Source organism: Crocodylus siamensis, chromosome 4 (genome assembly GCF_052110815.1).
Source record: "Crocodylus siamensis isolate JL-2025a chromosome 4, ASM5211081v1, whole genome shotgun sequence".
Lineage (NCBI taxonomy): Eukaryota > Metazoa > Chordata > Crocodylia > Crocodylidae > Crocodylus > Crocodylus siamensis.
In genome coordinates this window covers 141,137,128-141,156,407 of record NC_143398.1, presented here as the reverse complement: position 1 = coordinate 141,156,407, position 19,280 = coordinate 141,137,128, and the positions used below count along the sequence as shown (strand labels likewise).

The following is a 19,280-nucleotide window of genomic DNA, read 5'->3' as shown; positions in this document are numbered from 1 at the left end:
GGCTACTCCTGGGTGATGTTCCATATTAGCACTCTTAGGTATACAAACACCTTGTGTGAGTCACAACATAAGCCCAGAGTTTTGAAATAGGATGCCATAATGTCAAAAACATTGTGACCTGTTGTGGTCTTGCCAAGTTCTTGGCAACGGAAGACTTGCTCTACTGTATTACTTTTCCATAGTCAAAAAACTCAGGAAAGCTAAGAACTGACATTTTCCAAAAGGTGTCTTTAGTCTAATGAGGGGTGCCTTGTGTCTAAAACCACTGAGAACCTGTGGCTAGAGGTTGAGCTCTGGTTTCTGAAACACGCTCAGATATCCAACCCCAGTCTGATGCCCCCTGGCTGTCAGCTCCACCTGCTGCACTCTCCGGCTTCCCTTACCTCCTGTCTCTTGCCTTCTGTGCCTTTAATGTAAAAATGATGATCTTGGAAGGCTGCCTCCAGAGACCAGAGTAGCTTTCTTTGATGATTTCCCTCCCAGCACAGTCCTCAGGGCTTCTCTGTCCCCAAGTTCATCCTTCGGGCTGTACTCATGGACCTACAGGCTCCAACTGGGGCCTCCTGGTCCTAACTATTGCTTAGGTGCCCTAATTGTGGCCTCCATCCTCCCCATATTCACGTCCGTACCTCCCAGGTCTTACTCTAAATTCATTCTCTGGGTTAAGGCATTTGTCTACTTGCTTGCACCGCAGCACTGGGCACTTTTAAAAGTGACTGGCACTACAGTGCAAACATTTGTATGAATGGTGAAACGCATGTCAGTGATGAGAAAATGACAGTGGTACACTTTTGAACTAAAACACACTGGACTAACACACATTGAAAAGACTTGAACACTGGAGGTCCTGGCTGGACTGGAATGGGTAGAGGAATCAGTTAACAGGAAGCTACAAAGGACCCGAGGCAGGTGGATAGATTAGGAGTAAATAGAGAGCAGGTTCCTGGATGAGGGAGGAAATCATGATAAATGGAGGAAGCGGAGGTGACTGGGAGCTAAAATCCTAATGCACAGCAGATTCTTCTTTGTCTTGGGGAAGAACCTGCCAAGACTTGCCTCTGTAGGGTGACAGTGGGTATCTCCTGGCAGGCCTAGCTGAGGCAGAGGTTGCCCAGGGCTGGCTGTGGAGTTCCTGGTGGAAGATGACATTGGAGATGACTCTCAGTCCCTGAAGAGCAGCCTGTGTCCAGTTAGGCCTATGCTCTGTCTCTTGCACATTGAATACGCTGTCAGGAGTTCAGTTTTCTAGGTGGGCTCATACAAAGGCATAAGGGAGGACTCCATATTCTAGCTTAATTAGTCCTTGGGCTTCAGACTCATTTGCTACATTTGTATCTGGGCCTGAGCTAAACCCAGCTCCTTACTCCATCTTTGCAGAGGTTTCACTTGGAGCAGGGAGGGGTTGTCAGTCCAGCAGATCTACCTTCACAGCTGGGAACTCCTTGGTGGCTTTCTCACAGATCCACTTGTTGGGGTTGAAACAGCTCTCAGACATCACCTCATCTGCACCACAGACGGCACAGTTGTGATTGCCACTGGCACCTGCTACCTGAAACCTAATGGAAGACAACATGAGAGAAGCAGGTTTTACACCAAAGATGTTTGCCATCGTTTGACTAAGTACTTTTTAAAAACTATTTGTCCAGATTTCAGCAACATAAATGTTAATAAATGCAAGGAGAACCCTTTATTCTGTAGACAGATGAATAAAAATCCTGTCTACTCTCAGTTTTGCTTCTGTGATATTTGAGATCATAATTCTACTGATTCTCTTGTTGTCCATGAAATCTCTCAGTGAGTGAAGGAAGACAAAAATCAGGAAAAAAATGTCATCAAAACAAAGGAAAAAATCATACAGACTGCTGTTATGTACCACAGTTAAATGATGGGAAGCTGCAGGGTTCTGTTGGACTTCTCACTAATCCTGGATACTGTCAGGATTTAAAAACACTTTCTTTCACTACCAGTGTGTTATAAAAGGTTATCCTTTCTTTCCAGATGAGTTTTCTAAGGACTGATTGTCAGAGCCTGGACCCCAAAAAGACAGAACCCAGGACATCCCTATCCCTTAGGGACTAGGCAATTCTTCTCCATGGAAGGCACTCAGCCAGATTTTGGAACCAATCAATGTAAGCTAGTTCCTGTCCGGGCCTTGCCTACGGCTGTGCTCACACCACAGGCTAGAGGGTAATGCCGAGATACATGACCTAGATCTGAATAATAATATGGGTATTTGATGCAGTCTAGCCCTGCCAAGACAGGGCTCAGCCTGGGCAAAAATCCCCCGTTTCTAGACTTGCAATACCCAAGCTTGCTCATTTAAAACTAGCTTGAATGTGCCTTCCCTTCCCTGCAGCGTACACATACCCTATATACCTTGAAAAATCTGGCCTTCAGCCAGGGCCATGATGGGTAACAATGAAGAACTGATAAGGGGTTTCTCAGAACAAATCTGTTACTTGGGTATTCTCAGTGGACCCTAATCATTATCTATTTTATTGTTATTTATTCATTAGATTTATATGCAACCCTTCACAAAAAAAGGCTCAGGGTGGCTTACAGTACACAACAAACAACAAAAATAATAGAAACAAAAAATAAAACATTGATAAATAAGGTGCCACAAAAACTCCTCCCCCTAAATAATCCTCCAAAATTCAAATCCAGCCCACTCCACCTCACTCTCTTCTGCTCCCTTCTGACCAAGGAGAGCATCTCCCCTACGTTTGCTTCCCAACCCACATTCAAAATCTCTATAAAATAAAACATCACTTCCCTTCACCTGTATTCCCTCCCATCTCTGCTTATTCCCACTCTCACTCCCAGTCTCTTGACTCACATGTGGGAAATCACATTGTTCATTCAAGTTGCAGCAAGGGAAGTTTAGGTTAGATATTAGGGGAAAAAAATTCTCACTAGAAGGGTAGCAAAACAGTGGAGCAGGTTACCCAGAGAGGTAGTGGCATCTCCAATCCTTGGTAGTTTTTAAGACTCAGCTAGACAAAGCCCTGGCTGGGATGATCTAGTTGGGGATGGTCCTGCTTTGAGCAGGGGGTTGGACTAGACGTGACCTCCTGAGGTCCCTTCCAACCCTCATTTTCTATGATTCTATGAATCCTCCTACCCCTTACTGTCCTGTCGCTCACCAGCTGAACCTCCCCTCTCAAAGCGGTGCTGTGACTGTTTTCCAAACCCACTCATTTTCTTCTTCCCCACAAGGAAATACATTTTTCATTAAAAAATCACCAGCAGACTCTTTTCCCTGTCTCTGTCCCCAGCGAAGGGCAAATGCCAAAGGGGTCACTTGGCTAAGAAAGTGCATTTAAAATGGATATGATGGCACAGGTTGTTATACAGAAGATGTTTTTTCTCTGGAACTCAGTATTCACAGTATTATTTCATAGGCATCTGTAGTTCAACACCTTCTTTCAGGGCACAGAGGAAACACTGTTGGGAATGGGCTTGGGAGTGGGGTGTCTCTCTGTGCTTGGACCCCTGATCCAGCTGTGAAATGCTGAACATGGAATGTCACTAAGGGGGACAGTCACCTTCCCCAAAAGCATCAGGAACTGGATTCTACCACAAGTCAGGTGCCAAACTAGACAGTGTAATGGTCTCATTAGGCATGGCAAGCACACGGTATTAATGACAGATTTCTTATTTGATCCATGCAGTTTTAAAGGTGTCATAAAAAGGAATCATTAAACATACTTCTCTGGTGGCAAACCAGAACCGGCCACCCACAGCCACTTGTCCGCCACCTTACTAAGTCCCAGCCAAAAATAGCCTTTTTCCATCTTCATCCTGTTCATAATGAAGGTCTGGAAAAAACATGACAGACATCAGAGCATAAGATGGGACCTGGCATGCTAACAAAGGCAAGTGAAGAAGTGTGTGGTCCTAGGTCTTGATGCCTTTGCTGGAAGTAATCCTATTAATGTGCATTTCCCTGGCACCTTCCATCCTAAAGTATTTTATGAGCATCCATTTAGTATTATCTTTATTTTGCAGATTGGAAAACAGGTAGAAAGAATGAAGTTCACTGACCACAAAAGACTAGCACCAGCCCAGGTAGCACTGAAATGCCATGATGGGATATATAGAAATTGTTTGTGGTTTACCACCTAAAGATAGATTTCACTCCAAGAACTGAAGTGATTTCACAAAGTTGCACAAGTTTGTGTGAAGGCTAGAAATAGAATCTCCTGCCTATAAGACCTACGTGCTACATGTCTCTTCTCTCTGGGAACATATATACTGGGTATAACATTCATTCATGGTATTAATAGTCTTTTGGGGAAATGATGGTGATTCTGTATCTTAGGACCTTTAAGGAAAAGGAATAGATAAAACAACAGTGAATGTGGACAGTGTTGTAGGGAACAACCCTGAATGGCTTGGGGACTGGTAGGATAGAGGCAGCAATCTAGTGTGGTCCACTATAGCAGGGTTTTCTGGGGTTTTCTGCCATGAAGCATGTAGGAAAGTACTTTACTCTACTAATGACCTTTGTTCTCAGACACAAAGGGAGTCACTTCAAATGGATTCAGGTTGGCACCTGAACGGATGTGGTGCCTCATTAGAATAAACATACTGCAACTGCTCCTGTGAAAGGGTGAGATGGACAGACTAACCTGCCCTTTGAAGCCCTCCAAATGGCAGCAGTGATCCCAAAATGTCCCTCAAGGAAGCAGATACTATTTAGAAGTGCTTCAAAATGAAACATTTCAGGTTACATATGCACACTCTACAGAGCATGAAAGGAGACCCCAATGTCCTCCAGCATCCCACAGTGCTTCACTCTTCCCTTCCATAGCTGGAGGAGGGGAGACAAGGGTGCATTTTATCCATGATCGCTCTCCTGCCCAAGCTGGCTCCACTCGTCCAGTGTGACCCCTCCATCTCACTGGAACCAGGAGATGGGAGTATCCCCACCACCTCAGACCAGTAGTCCTGCTCTGCAGTCCCCTAAGACCTAATATGGAGCTCCTTCCATACAGTCTCCCATTTCTGGGGAAGGGTGAACATGGTGGGTTTCCAGTTCCAGTGGAGGAGGGATGTTCTGTGACAGGGGAGATGAAGAGGATTGGAGAGTACTGGCTGACACTAGTTCCTCCCCCACTCACATTGGGAAGGAGACTGGAGCTGCAGAGCTATACTCATGGTCTGTTCTGCTCCCCCTCATCCCTCTGTGGGGGGAGGCAGGGGCAAAACAAAGCCATAAAGGTTGCTCCTGCACATCACTGCCCACAGCTGTGGTGGTTGGAAGTGCTCCAGTCAGGGAGTATGGTAGGAGGCCGTACATGTGTCCATGGCTGAAACACTCCATTTTTGAAGCACTTCAAATATTACCTCTCTCCCTTCTAGCAGTTTGGGTTTAACATCTGCTGCATGCTCTTCCTCTGCCGTACCTCCCCCTCCGCTTTTGAAACAGCACCAAGTGAATGTTTCTTTATGTTCTCTAGAAAAGTGGCGGCTAATCTTTTAGGCAGGTTTGCCACAAGTTAAATCCTTGCACCTTTCCTGAGTGCCACTCTGATCCCCTTCCCCTGCCTAATCTGTTGCACTGTTTTTTTTACTCCCAGCTCTGTGCTTCCTCCTTGATCTGATTCTCTGCTTCCTACTCCCTGCCGCTGTGCTCCCCACCCCCTCCCCAATCTGCTGCATCCCGCAGCCAAGCCTGCCCATGGCATCTGTGGCACATGGGCTGCAGATTGACCACCTCTGCTCTAGAAGATGTCCAAAAGACTATGCCATCCTTGGGTCCACAAGGAAAACTCTGAGTCCAGGTGACAGAAGGCAGGCTTTCACGGAGAAGTATCTCCTGAAGTAAATATTGCACCATAGAGATTACATTGTGGATATACGTTCTCAAAGTCAGAAGCAGGATTCGGCATTCAAGGAATGCTTGAAGTGTAACCAGTATGGCAGATGCTGAGACAGGACATTGGGGGAGATGGACCACTGATTTAATCCATAACGAACACAGTGAAAGAGGGGAATATGGACATACAGATACATGAGGGCTTGACACCAGATGCCATGGCCTGACCAACTGAGGCAGCAAAGGGCTGTGTATGAATTCCCTCTGCCTTGGCATCTCTTCTGTTCCCAGGCAGAATCAGCCCTCCCCTCTCCCATCCTACAAGAGGTACAGCTCAGGCATCTCCTCACCTTCTCCTCCTCACTGTTGACCACAGCCAGGCTGGCCATCTGTGAGCTGCAGTACCTGGTGCTGCCATGCCAATCTCGCTTCTCCTCAGAGAAGTAGTAGCATTTTCCCTGGTGCAGGACCCAGCGGAGTGGGCAGTACTCACACCGGGTCTGTTCTAGAAGGAGAAAAGAGGGTCGCATAAGGAGCAGAGCAGAGCATTTCCATTCTCTCTTCAACTCACTTTCTCACTCTCTTTATTCACCTCCCATTCCCTTCCAGACAATACCCTTTCCTCTCAGAGGCAGTACTTGCCAAGCTGCCCACACCTTAGCCTCCTCCAGGCTAAATTGCATGAACATACAGCCTACCTGTGGCTTCCTGTAAGATTAGTAAAATGCCTCTGTTTGTGTAAAATGCAGCTGCCCACTTCCTGAGTGGTGCAAGTAACACCAGCATACTGCAGCCAGGCTCATTTCCTGTCACCAATCACCATTTCACTCTTCCTGAGTGGTACAAGCAACACCAGCATACTATAGCCAGGTGCATTTTCTGTCACCAGTCACCATTCAGTGAATGGACTGACTATGATCCCTAAAGTTCAGTCAACCTAGGCTCCGGTTCACTCAGACCCATTGCCCACCCTTGTGTCTATTCATGGGCTTGTGTCTATTCATGGGCACCCATGGAACAGCTCCTGCTAACCATCCCAGAGGGTCCAGAGGAGGGCCACTTGTATGGTTATGGGTTTACAGGCCCAGCCCTATGAGGGGAGACTAAAGGACCTGGACCTCTTCAGCCTCTGCAAGAGAAGGCTGAGAGGTGATCCTGTGGCCACTTACAAATTCATTAGGGGGACGCAGCAAGGAACTGGAAATGCTCTGTTCACCAGGCCGCCTCTTGGGGTAACAAAATGGTCACAAAATGGCACAGAGCAGTTTTAGGCTGGACATGAGGAAAAACTTGTTCATGATAAGGGTGGCCAAAATTTGGAACAGGCTTCCAAGGGAGGTGGTGCTCTCCTCTGCATTGGGGGTCTTTAAGAGCAGGCTGGATAAGCATCTGGCTGGGGTCATCTGACCCCAGCACTCTTTCCTGCCCAGGCAGGGGGTCGGACTCGATGATCTGTTGAGGTCCCTTCCGACCCTAGCATCTATGAATCTATGATACCCATGAGTGCTGTGGTAGACAAGGTCTCAGTCCTCACCTCTGGAAATGGTTCTTGCTGAAAAAAACAATCTGAGCTGGGCCTAACCTTACTGGGAGTGTGGTGTAACGTTCACCTTCCTGTCTAGTCTGCAGAACATGTGCAGGTTGTGCAATGCCAGCTGGACTACCAGGTGCCAGCCTCATGTCCTTCCTGGCTGGCTAGCTTGGTGATGCAGGGGCAGTGGCCTTTACTTTGGGAGACAAAACATGTTGTTCCTAAACCTACTCTGAATTACTCACACTGCACCCAGACACTGCAGTGGTTTATGCTTCATGAATGTTGCAGTCACAATACACCAAGTTATTAATAATAATGTTGGTCCCTGCAGGTTGGAAGGACATGGAGTGTGGCCGTGAGGCTGTTACCTGATTCCTCACTTTCTGACTCTCCACAAAAATATTGCCTTAGTTTGCCCAGGGTCTTCATGGCACTTCCATGGAGCTCACTGGAGATGTTCTGGGCACTGCTGAGACAGACAGGCCGAGAGCCTTGGGAGACTTCACGAGAAAGTACACAAACAGAGATATAAGCATATATAATTCCTGAAGCAAAATGGAGGGAAAGTGAAGCTATTGCAGCATCATCCTCTTTTTTACAATCACTGCTTTACACTTGTCTCATGAGACTGGTTATGCAAAGTACAAGATAACAAGCCAGGAAACTCGTTCTGGGGGCTGGGTTCACCCTTCATCACTTCAAATGGCTGCAAGCTAAAAAATCTCAAGGTACTGGGCTCCCAGGCTAAGGGGAGGGAGATTAAGGGGGGGGATATATGATATATAACATAAGAACTGCCATACGGGGTCAGAACAAAGGTTCATCCAGCTCCGTGTACAGTCTCTGACAGTGACAAGTAGTGGATGCTTTAGAGTAGTGGTCTCCACAGTGGGGTGTGTGCACCCCAGGAGGTGTGCAAGACGATCCATTGGGGGTGCAGGAAGAAAATATTAGAACTTCTATTTCTATTTATATAAATATACATATATTGGGGGTACGTGATCAAAACATTTTGGAGACCACTGCTTTAGAGGTCCTGTGGTAAGTCTGGCCCACTCTTGACACATCTTCCCCTTCTTATGACTTCCCAAAGTTGCAAGAAGGAACCAGAACTTACTCAGAATAGCAAGGCCCATCACAGTTGCCAGAAGAACAATCACCATTCCACCCAGGGACATGGTCAAAGGATGACAAACTGGAGAAGCTGAAAGCACAGGGGAGAAGCTATTGTCTGGAAATAAGAATGGTTGCACCAAGGAGAAGGCTGATTATGCACTCTTTGTTATCCTAAAATGGAAGGGGCATCTGTTCTACACAGCATAGAACAGCACTGGAGCTGCCTGTGTTAATATTGAGGCAAACCCAGTGAAGGTCCACCTTTGCCCACAGTGTGGTCACCAGAGTTAACGTTTCTAGCAGTTTTAGCTTGAATTAAGAAAAAGTGTGCAGGGCTGTGAAATAGGAGCTACACTGACAGGCAGCTGAATTGCAGAAGCAAAGTTACCTTGATTAGTGGAACATGAAGACCATTAAAAAGTAAAGAGGGTCATTGACACCTCTGGAATGAAGAATTTAAAAGGAAACAGGCAGATTATAATGAGACATGAAGTCAGTTGCCCCCTCTGCCCCCACAGTGTGGCCTAAATAGAAAGGCTGCTGCTTCTCCCAGGCAATTTGGTTTAGACTGGGTGGAACAGGAATCAAAGTCACGGAGCAAGTGTGGGGGGCACACACTCCACACTACTGCGGCCCCCCCCTCCCCGCCTTTCCTCCCCAGTTCCACCACTGTGAGCACACATGCAAAGTAGGCTCCACTTATCCTGAAGGATGACTTTGTTCTCCTATCAGTTACAACAGTGTAAATCAGAAGTAGCTCCCTGGAAGTGTAAGTGAAAGGGGAATCAGACTGTTTCTATTCCAAGTGCTCTAACCTGGCTGTGACTGGGGCATCACGAAGCCTTAGGAAAATGAACTACGAATGAAAATAAATGAGCCACCATGCCTTTCAGCTCTCCTCGTAGAAGAAACTCAAGATGTCTCCACATGTCACATTTTCTCCCCATTAACCATGTAAAACAACATCTCACAGGGAAGGAAGTGGAAGCCTGATCAGTTTGAATAGGATGCTGAATTGGAGGTTATGCAGCGAGCCCATTGCGGAACTGTGCAAAGACCGAAGGAATCCCGATGCCTAGCTCCTGCTCTGCCCACTAGATCACACTGCCTGGTGTAGAGCCCACTGCTCTTACCTGCTTCCGAACTCTTCTTCCTCCCTTGGAAGCGAAGGGCTGTGTAACCTTCTTCCTCCCCATCTTCCATTGGCAGACCCTTTTGCAGCCCGGAGCGCAGAGAAGTGAACAGCAGCCCTTACAGGGCACACTGAAAGTAGCGCAGGGAAGTCAGTAGGCAGAAAGAGTCGGTGTGGTCACCTCTAACTCAGCCAGAATACACAGGAAGCTCATGCTGTGTTTTGGTTTTAGAGAACATAGTTTAGCTCATGCTGAAAAGAGGAATGCTGTATTGGATTGTGCTACAAGTGTCACAGGGAACAGCAGTGAATTAGCCTCACAGTAGCCTTTTGATTAGTGAGGTGGCCATGAAAACAACGTAACCAGCCAATGTGAAACATGGAGACAAGTCCAAGGCCTCCTGTCCCTTAAGATCAATGTCCTCTTTCTCCACGGATGAAGCAACAGGGACAGTGAGTTATAAATGAGGGAGCAGCTGAAGGGGGCAAGCACCTTTTCACCAAGCAGTTTCAGGTTGGGGCTGCAGCATCACAGCACTTTGGATAAGTCTCCCACCACAGGAGTCTTATAGTACTGCATGGGTAGGGTGACCATATGTAGGGACCTACTTCATTTGTGATTTTGTAGATATTGTGAAAGGTGTTTTTTGTTGTATTTTTTATTGGACCTACTGAATAACTGGGAGAATGGTTGGACATGCTTTTGGGCATTGAGTGCCCTTCCTCAGATCTGGTAAATATGTGGCCCATGGGGCTGGGCTGGAGCATGTTGCCAGCAGGACAGGCAGTTGTGTCCAGGATCTCAGTGTGAGGAGACCCATTGCCCAGGTGCAGAGTTCTCAGAAACCCAAATCAGCAGGTAGGCTCTGTTCCCTGCCAGCACCCACAGGGTTAACACAGCCACTTTGGTCACCTGTCAACAAAATCAGTGGCATCGGTGATGGGGGAACAGGCTCTATTAAGTCCCAGGCTGCTGGCAGGGTATATGGCCCACCAAATGATTTGAGTTTGACACCCCTGACCCAGTGGTCTTTTAAGGCAGGTTATGCACTTTAAAAGCGTTGCTGATACTGTTCATTGTCCCAGGCCTGAGGAAGGGCACTTGATGCCTGAAAACTTGTCCAACAGCCCTCCCAACTATGCAGTTACTTCAGTAAGGGAGATCCCCTCAAAATCCTAGCTTCTAAAAATGTGTAAGCAATCATGATCATGGAGAGGAACGAGTAGACTTGAACTCCACCTCTAAGCTGTGTTTGCTTTGCAGCATGAATGAAAGAAAAAATGAACCTGATTGACTACGTACAGGGAGCAAGTCCCTTGTGTAACTGATGCCATGTTCACATAGTCTCTCTCCTGGAGCTAAACCCTGTTTTTCCCCGTATGTTTTAATTTGGTTGTATTTTGCCTATGACAGAAAGCTCAGAAAGCTGTTTAGATCTGGTTATGCAGCAGAGCTCCTTGACGAACCAGGGAAACTGTAGCAGGGGCTTTCTCATCCATTTAGTGAAGAAACCATGCACTGAACTTCTTACAGATGCTTCCTCAAGCTCTTCACTAAAGCTGGTTGGAAACAATTTGGCAGTTGTCATTGTTTGTCTGATCATGTACGGCTGACAAGTCAAATTGAGAGTGCCGGATCCATACGTTGTCTGAGTTGGACTACAGGTTTACAGCATGCTGCTTTCTTCTTTCTCATTTTACTTCCACCCTCTGGATCAAAGCCACTTCATGTTAAACCAAGTGCCAGATGTTCCCTCCAGGTCAGACAGGATTCTGCACACTCCTTCCAGCTTTCTATGTTGATGTTGGATGTCTTCATATAATTTTTGCACACGTCATGGTACCACCATAGAGGGCAAGCCTGCTTTCTAAAGCCATCTCAAATTTTGCTATACAAAATATATATGGGGATGCAGTCTTCTCCCATTCTTCTGAACTGGCCAATCCACACAACCTCTTCTTCTTCTTAACGGTGGTTTCTAAGTGTGTCAGGCCTGCATGTTCCAATACCTCTGTGTTTGGTATCCTATCTTTCTACTTTATATTCAGGATCTTACACAGACATGTATCGTGGAAACTGTTCAGTCTCTTGATGTGCCTAGCATATATAGTCTATGTTTCTGAACTATACTGCAAGAATGACAGCATACAACTCTTGTAGATTTGCATCTTCACCTTAGCTCATAATTTGTTGTTAATCCATTTATGTTTCTGTAATAGCTCAAAATTCTTAGCTGTTTTTCCAATTCTATTAGTCAGTTCAGTCTGAAGGTCAAGATTCCTGCTCATTCATAGGCCTCAAGTAGCAAAAACTGTCAACAACACCAAGAGATTTAGCCTCCAGTGTGATCTTAGGTATTTGTTCTTCAACTCCTTAGCACATGGTCACAGTTTTCTTGAGACTAATTGCCATCCCAAACCTCTTGCATGACTCAGAAAATCTGCCCAGGGGATTTTGCAGGGAAGATTCACTGTGGGCAACCAAGGCCACATAATCTGCAAACAGGAAATCGCTCAGAATGAGTTCTTTCACCTTGGTTTTCACTTCAAACTTTACAATGTTGAACAAGTCTTCAACTAGTCTGGTTCAAAGATAAATGCCATCGTTGCTGTCCTTGAATGCAAGAAGAAGCAGGAATGAAAAGTCAATGTTAAAAAGCACAGGACCTGAGACATAACCCTGTTTCAACCCACTGTTGATGTCAAAGGCATTTGATACTTTGCTTTCATACACCACTGTAGTTGCCTTCGTACCTTGATGTAATGAGCGAATGATGTTCTGTAGTTTCGTGGGACAGCCCGGTTCCTCTGGAAGGGTAAAAGTGTCCTATCTATTGATTGTATCGAAAATATTCATCAGATCAATGAAGACTATGTCCAATTGTATTTGTTTTTTCTCTGTACTTCTCTTGCAGTTACTTGACTGAAAATATCATATCAATGGTGAAACATCTTGAGTGAAAACCGCATTGACTTTTAGGAAAGATTCTTTCACCTAGAGACTGCAACCTAGGGAACATGATGTGAATGACAATTTTTGCAACAACATTCAATAGGGAGATACCTCTGTATTTGTCTCAGTTCCTTCTACCCTCTTTGCTTATGTACAAACTGAGCATCTTTGAAATCTTGCAGTACCACTTCCTTTTTCCAACAGAGCAGTATAACTTCATGAAGCTTTCAAAGTACTTTGTAGTTGGCACATTTGTAGATTTCAGCAGGCAAACAGTCATTGTCAGATACCTTGCTCCCAGGAACTGATTTAATGGCTTCCTGCAAGTCTTCTAATGTAGTCTCATTGTCCAAATCCATCATAATCCTTCGAGCTCTGCATGTTTGTTTTCGATCTCATTGGCATATAGAATCCCATAGTGTTCAGTCCACTGCTCAAGTAGTTGTTTATCAGTAATGACATTTCTGTTGCAGTCTTTTAGTGGAGCTGTTTTCTACTTGACTGGACCAGCTGCTCATTTGATGCCTTCATACACTCCATGGTTATCACCCAGGTCAGCTGCTTTCTGATTCTCATCACAGAGTTTCAGACACAACTCTTGGGCACAACTCCTAGCCTCCTTTTGCATTGCTGTTCAAGGCTTTCTCAGATTTTCCAGGGTTATGGTGTTGGGGTATTTCTTATAGTTGGTTAGCACAGTCCTTTTATACTCAACCAGCAGTAGAAGGGTTTCAGAGTGTTCTTCAAACTAGTCTGCATTTTTCTTGCATTTTTTTGCTGAATGCTGTTGCAGCAGCATTGTACATGTTTGTTTTTAAGTTTTTCCAATCCTTGGTGGCTAAATTGTTATGCACACTTGCTTTCACAATTTCTTCATTGAATAGTCTGCATTTTGCTGTCTTTAGTTGGCTGATGTCTATCTGAGGACAACTGGTGGTTCTGCTAGGGTGGATCTTTTTTACATTGATTCTGTCTTTGCAGCAAACTAAGGCACGGTCAGTATCACAGCCAGCACTGTGATAAGACCGCATATGCTGGATTTCTTTCAGGTGGCTACTCCCGGTCAGTACTAGATCTAATTGGTGTCCTGATCTTGGACATTTCCACAATGTCTTTCTTGTGATTTTCCCAGCAAAGTAGGTGTTGATAACACAAGATTTTGACTTATACAGAGATCTAGTGCTCACTTTAGACTACTAATTCATACTACCAATTCTGTGTTTGCCCACAGTACCAAGCCAGTTCTTAAAACTAGATCCAGCTCTTGCACTGAAGTCACCAGTATTATAATGGTCTTGATTTTCTGAGTTTTCTCAATCTCTTCTTCAAGTTGTTTTAGAAAACATTCTTGTCCTTGTCACTAGCTTGGAGGGTAGGCGCATAGTCACTAAACAACATGATGAAGCCATTCTGCATATGCACTCTGAGCATCATGAGTCAAATAGAGCAATGGGGCTTTCACAGAAGGATAGTAAGCTGTTTCTAATAGCAAAGCCTACCCTCTGGTCTTTCCTTTTTTCTGTTGGCTTCCCATGCCAGAATACGGTGTAATCATTCTCTTGGACAGTACCTGTATTTGAAAGCTGAATTTCTGATAGTGTAACAATGTCAGTTCCGAGTCTAACCACTTTATAGTTTAGTGGTACCATTGCCTGTATATCAGAATCTGATTTACAGAGTCAGAGTCTGAACATACCAGCCTGTGAGTCCCTTTATCATTTTGGCCAGTATAGATCACACCAAGATCTTCAGTGCATACACAGGCAAGAGTGTGGAGGAGTGGAGGCTGCCCTAGACCTACCATCCCCTCTTTAGACCATTGAGACAGAGTCCAAAGTTTCAGTGCCAGAGAGCAACCAATATTAATTGTTGTTGACTACCTATCAGTTGAACTAAAATCCTCCTTGTAGTCAGTGCCCTTAGTTCCTGGAATGTGATGTGAGTGAACCAAAGGGGTAGCACATGGGCCAAATGACCATGTTTACTAGCTATGTGCAATATGCAAAGCCTGCCCAGGCATAGACAGGGTGCTGCTCTAGCAAGGGCCTGGTGCTACTAAGGGTCTTGCACCATTTACTTTCATATCACCCTTTTCTGTATGCTAACAGGGGCCATGAATGAGTGAAGATGAGGTGAGGAGGAAACTGCTTCAATCTTTCCTGCCCTTCACACATAGCTGAAAAGATGAACCCTCTCAGAACCAAAAGCAGTAACTAGTGGCTGAAGGTCCTTGCTTTGGCTGAAGCTGCTCCCATGGCTGGAGCACCTGGCTAGCTCTTCTCTTTGGTCTATCCCCAGGACCATGGAGTAGAGGGGAGGAATTACTTGGGTTTTAGTGTCCGGGACTGTTTGGCATGATCTTGGGTCTGTTTAAGGTGCCAGGGCAGACTGACCTGTCTGGACCCCATATTTACCTGTCTCCCTCCGGTCCAACAGTCCATCACTGTTTCTCCTCCTATCACCTAGTCCCATGATCTATCATCTCTGATTATTTTTTCAGCTCCTCTCTCTTTCCACACATGTACTGCTAATGGACAAAGACTACAAGTCTTTGCTGGTTCTCCTCCTAACTAATCTGCCCAGCAATGAAAATCCCTCATTAAACAGCCCACCTGCAGTGACCGGCTCCCAGAATGCAGGCCAGACTTAGGGAAGGTGTGAACAGGAAAGGCATTTTCCTCAAAGCAAGTGTTGGAGGACTGGGACAAAAGAGCTCACTACCCATTTGGGACATTGAGTCTCACAGCACAGAAGAATGTCTGTGGAGTCAGCAAGTCAGTGTCCCGTACAAGAAACCTTGGCAAGGCAGAAAGGGATGACGCTGAAGAACAGCAGCAGCAGCAGACCACTCATGGATAGCCATAACCACCTGGTTGTAGTAAGGGTTGCTTCATGCATCCCTGCCCTGTGATCCAGAGCAGTCCCAAAAGGAGGCCAGTTGTGCTGCTGCACAACTAGAAATAGTCATGGGTTTGTTTCTGCTAGGTGGGGATTTTTGGTGGGGGGAGGAGGAATGGATTGTTTTTAGTAGGAACAATTCCTGGTTCTTGTCCTTTGACACTGAAAGTTAAAATAGAAAGAGCTCACAGCACAGCCAGAATCCTATTGCACTTTACATGCCCAAATAAAATTTACCCAGTTACTTCATTGCTGCTTTTGGCACTTAGACATAGTTTGTAATAGCGTCCCATGGGTAGTGTGGATAGCAAGCACTGACAAGGGCACTTAGCATGTAGGGGAGGCTGCACACTGGATGGGCAGGCGTGCAGGTCTGTACAGATGTAACCAAGTCTGACACACCTGACTGCCAGGAAACAGTAAAGTTATGGCTGCAACGCTTTCCCATATTCCTTTGTATCTTTTAGTCAGTTGATTGTAACTATGAAAACTGATGAGCTTAAGCACTGTGCATACAGGATTTTGTAAGATAAAGTTGCAGCCATTCATTTAAACTTTGCCAGAATTTTTCTGCACTATGCAAAAGTGTGGGGATTTATAACTCTCCTCACTCCCCATCATCACTTGGGTGAGCAGATTACTAGAGATGTGTGAGGTTTGTTGCCCCAAAGAGTTGGTTCAGATACTTCACAGCAAAAAGGTGTGTGCTGCTGTGCTATATGTGAACTTTCAGAAGAAACAACAAACTAGCTATGGAATGACACCTTCTAGACCGGACACCACATTCTAGCTTGGACCTAAGCAGCACCAAGTCTTTAATAACAATGTTACACAGACTTGAACAGAGTCTTGTTCAACCCCACTTGAGACTTTCTGCCAGTCTGACATTCATTCAGTAACAATTAATTGGTGCTTGCAGATATTCAGCCAATTATGCATCCACTTACCAGTAATTTGGTTTAGGTCACTTTTTTCCATCTTAACTGATATGGGTAGCATGTGGGACTATGCCAAAAGCCTTACTGAAGTCCATGTATATAATGCCCACTTGCACTCCCCTTATCCACCCAATTGTTTACTTGTCAACAAAGGAAATCAAGTCGAGTTGTTTATGATAATTAAATGCATGGCTGCTAATAGTAACACTTTCATAATCCAGCATTTTATATACTTACTTCCTATTTGTTCTCCCAGGTATTGAACCTCCCAGACTGGTCTATATAGTAAATCCTCAAATCTTCCTTTTTCAACCCTCTTCTGTCTCCTTTTCCTGGGTATGGTAATTCGAGAACCCCCAGCCCTCGGGCATTTGTACACTCAACAAAAGTGGCCTTTAAAGCGGCTTAAATGCCCTTTTGCACTGCTTTAATGGCATTGCTGTTTGCATGCTCAGCAGCATATTCTGCTTTAAAGGTGATGCTGTTTGCATGTTGGGCGTCATATTCTGCTTTAAATGACTTTGTGACATAGCAAGATAAAGCCCCCTGAGGTGTTTTAATTTGCTACGAAGTGCAATGGTGCATGGGATGCTGGAAGTCAATGTGCTCAGGGAAGCTTAGGCTTGGTGGGCTCCTGGTGCCTTGTGCACCATCCCCACTGCCTTCTCCCGCCACCAACACACCCAGCCATCCTCCTGCCACCTTGCCGCTCTGCCCCAGGGGCAAGCCAGGTGTTCCTAGGTGGCCCCAGATGGCAGGAAGCTGGCAGAGCTTGCCTGCCTCTCCTGTGGTGGGGGGGAGGGGAGGGAGCTGCCTGCGGGCTGAGAGATCCCTGAGCTGTGAGAAACATTGGTGCTTCCCTCCACAGTGGCGACACCCCCCCAGGCTGCACCCACCTGCTGCCACCCAGCCCAGGCTGTGTGACCTGGTGGCAGCGAGTGCAGGCAAGCTTGACGAAAGAAAAAAAAGAGGTGAGGAGCCTGATCTTTCTTGTTTTTCCCCTTCTGGAGCCTGCCTACCTGTCTGAGCTGCATGGGGGCCTGGTGCTTCCCCCCATGGCTGCGGCACCCCCCGGAACCGCCCAGGCCGGGTGCCAGCAGACGGGTGCCACCTGGGGGGATGGGTGCAGCCTAGGGAGTGCTGCCACTGCAAAGGAAGTACCAGGGTCCCCCTCAGCTCAGGGACCATTTGGCCCACTGGCAGCTCGCCCTCTCCCCTGCCATGGGAGAGGCAAGTAAGCTCTAAGGACTGGGTCCCTTAACCCTTGTGTACAAGCGATGGGGGTTTAGCTCTATTTAATTCTCCCTAAATTGAAATGGTGGAAATGGTGGGTTTTTAAAAACCCACCATTTCAATTAAGGGAGAACTAAACTGAACGAAACCCTCGTCATGTGCACAAGTACCCTACGAGATTCCTGGTGACCGGTCAATGAGGTCTGTCCTGTGACTCATTCTCAGGGCATTCTCAGCAACACCTACTCTGAGAACCTGAAAGCAATTGCTTACTCCTAGCTGTGTCTGACACGTAGTTTTCCTTTTTCTGGAAGCCACAAGCTGCCAAATCTCTTCCCTCATCTTGATCTCTCCTGCACAGTCCTCCCTAGTTCGTCAGCGTACTGCACTCTGACTAGTGGTGCCTAATTAAAGCTCAAGTCCCATGCAAGTGCTCTCAGCACCAGGTCATTACATAAGGAGAAGTGTAAGATGCCCTTATCAAACCTATTTAACAGGCAAGTGGCCTGGCTATTCTGGAAAGTGACAGGTGCAGGCTTTAACACCCACAGGCTTAGGTGGGCCTAGAACCCAAGCTGTCCTCTTGCTGGGAAAGTGCTTTAACCAGTTCGGTATTATGGAAAAGGGCAACAGTGATACCAACCTCATCAGTGTGCCAAGTGCCAACATCCAGAAGAGGAACAAGGCTATCTGGGTGGCACCTAAGTCTCCCCGGTGACTATATAGCAATCCTAGACACCTTGGCCTATCTGTTTGGTACCTTCTCCTAGGACAGGGGTGGCCAGCCTCTGCCACACATGCCACAAGTGGCACTGGAAGCCTCTGTGTGTAGCAAGCAGCAGCTTAGAGAGGGAGCAGGGAGTATCGTGGCAGGCAAGCAGCGGTGTACCGATATGGGGAGAGGCAGGAGGGGGCCATGGCCCCGGGGCACTGGCCGGAGGGTGGCGGGGTAGAAGGGTTGCCCGAAGAGGCCGGGGCACCTCCAGCATTTTGTGTGTGGTGCACCCGCCCTCCCGGCATGTTGTGGTTTTCTTGGGCTATTCTGGCCGGAAATTCTCACTGCTGCCTCTCCCCCCGTGGCTGGTGTGCCACATTGCTAATTCTCCCACAGGCTGATTTGCCTCAGGCCCACACCCTGCTTAGATCACCCTAGGGTGTGCGCAAATGCAAGCATTAGCCCCTGCATGCCGGAGACCCATAGTACACCACTGCAGACAGGGGCAGGTGTTTCAGGCAGAAAGCTCTGTGCAATAATAAAGGGACTCCATTTGGATTGCAAGAACTTGCATCTGTATTAAAAGAGCCATGTGCTCAGTGCTGCTGCTTGCAGCCATGAGGTGCAGACTGTGCTCAGAGCTATGGCAAAATTCTCAGAGCACATGGAGCTTTCTGGTCTCACCCTCTAAATCATGCCCACAAAACTTGTGATGTTAAGCATGAAAAATGTGTCTTTCATGCAAACAATTTCCACAATAGATCTGCACGTCCAGAGGTTAATACTGGCAACATGAACTCATGATTTCTAAATTCTCATTTGCTTCCTATACAATCTCCTTGCAACACAAAAAGAGAGGGAATTATTCTAAAACTTTTATTTGGGGTTGATAATATTTTAGTGCTTATTTATGTTAGTATTAGCTTTATTTTTAAAG

General features: G+C 46.3%; 1 protein-coding gene across 1 annotated transcript; it reads right to left on the bottom strand.

Moving 5' to 3' along the window:
- Nucleotides 1-1,405: 1,405 nt before the first annotated feature.
- Nucleotides 1,406-8,536, bottom strand: LOC149866605 (killer cell lectin-like receptor subfamily B member 1B allele A). The gene is made up of 5 exons (XM_090041142.1): nt 8,476-8,536; nt 7,727-7,858; nt 6,175-6,329; nt 3,712-3,821; nt 1,406-1,556 (listed from the first exon to the last, which is right to left on the bottom strand). Exons 1-5 carry the CDS (start codon nt 8,534-8,536, stop codon nt 1,406-1,408), a joined length of 609 nt encoding a protein of 202 aa, XP_089897268.1.
- Nucleotides 8,537-19,280: the final 10,744 nt, after the last annotated feature.

What these genes read in the sequence shown, in the direction of transcription:
- LOC149866605 (XM_090041142.1), bottom strand. Translation starts at nt 8,536, where the DNA reads ATGTCCCTGGGTGGAATGGTGATTGTTCTTCTGGCAACTGTGATGGGC. An exon ending in GATGGGCCTTGCTATTCTGA is followed by an intron (nt 7,859 to 8,475) that starts GTAAGTTCTGGT and finishes TTTCTCGTGAAG; the next exon opens with TCTCCCAAGGCTCTCGGCCT. An exon ending in TCAACAGTGAGGAGGAGAAG is followed by an intron (nt 3,822 to 6,174) that starts GTGAGGAGATGC and finishes TGTTTTTTCCAG; the next exon opens with ACCTTCATTATGAACAGGAT.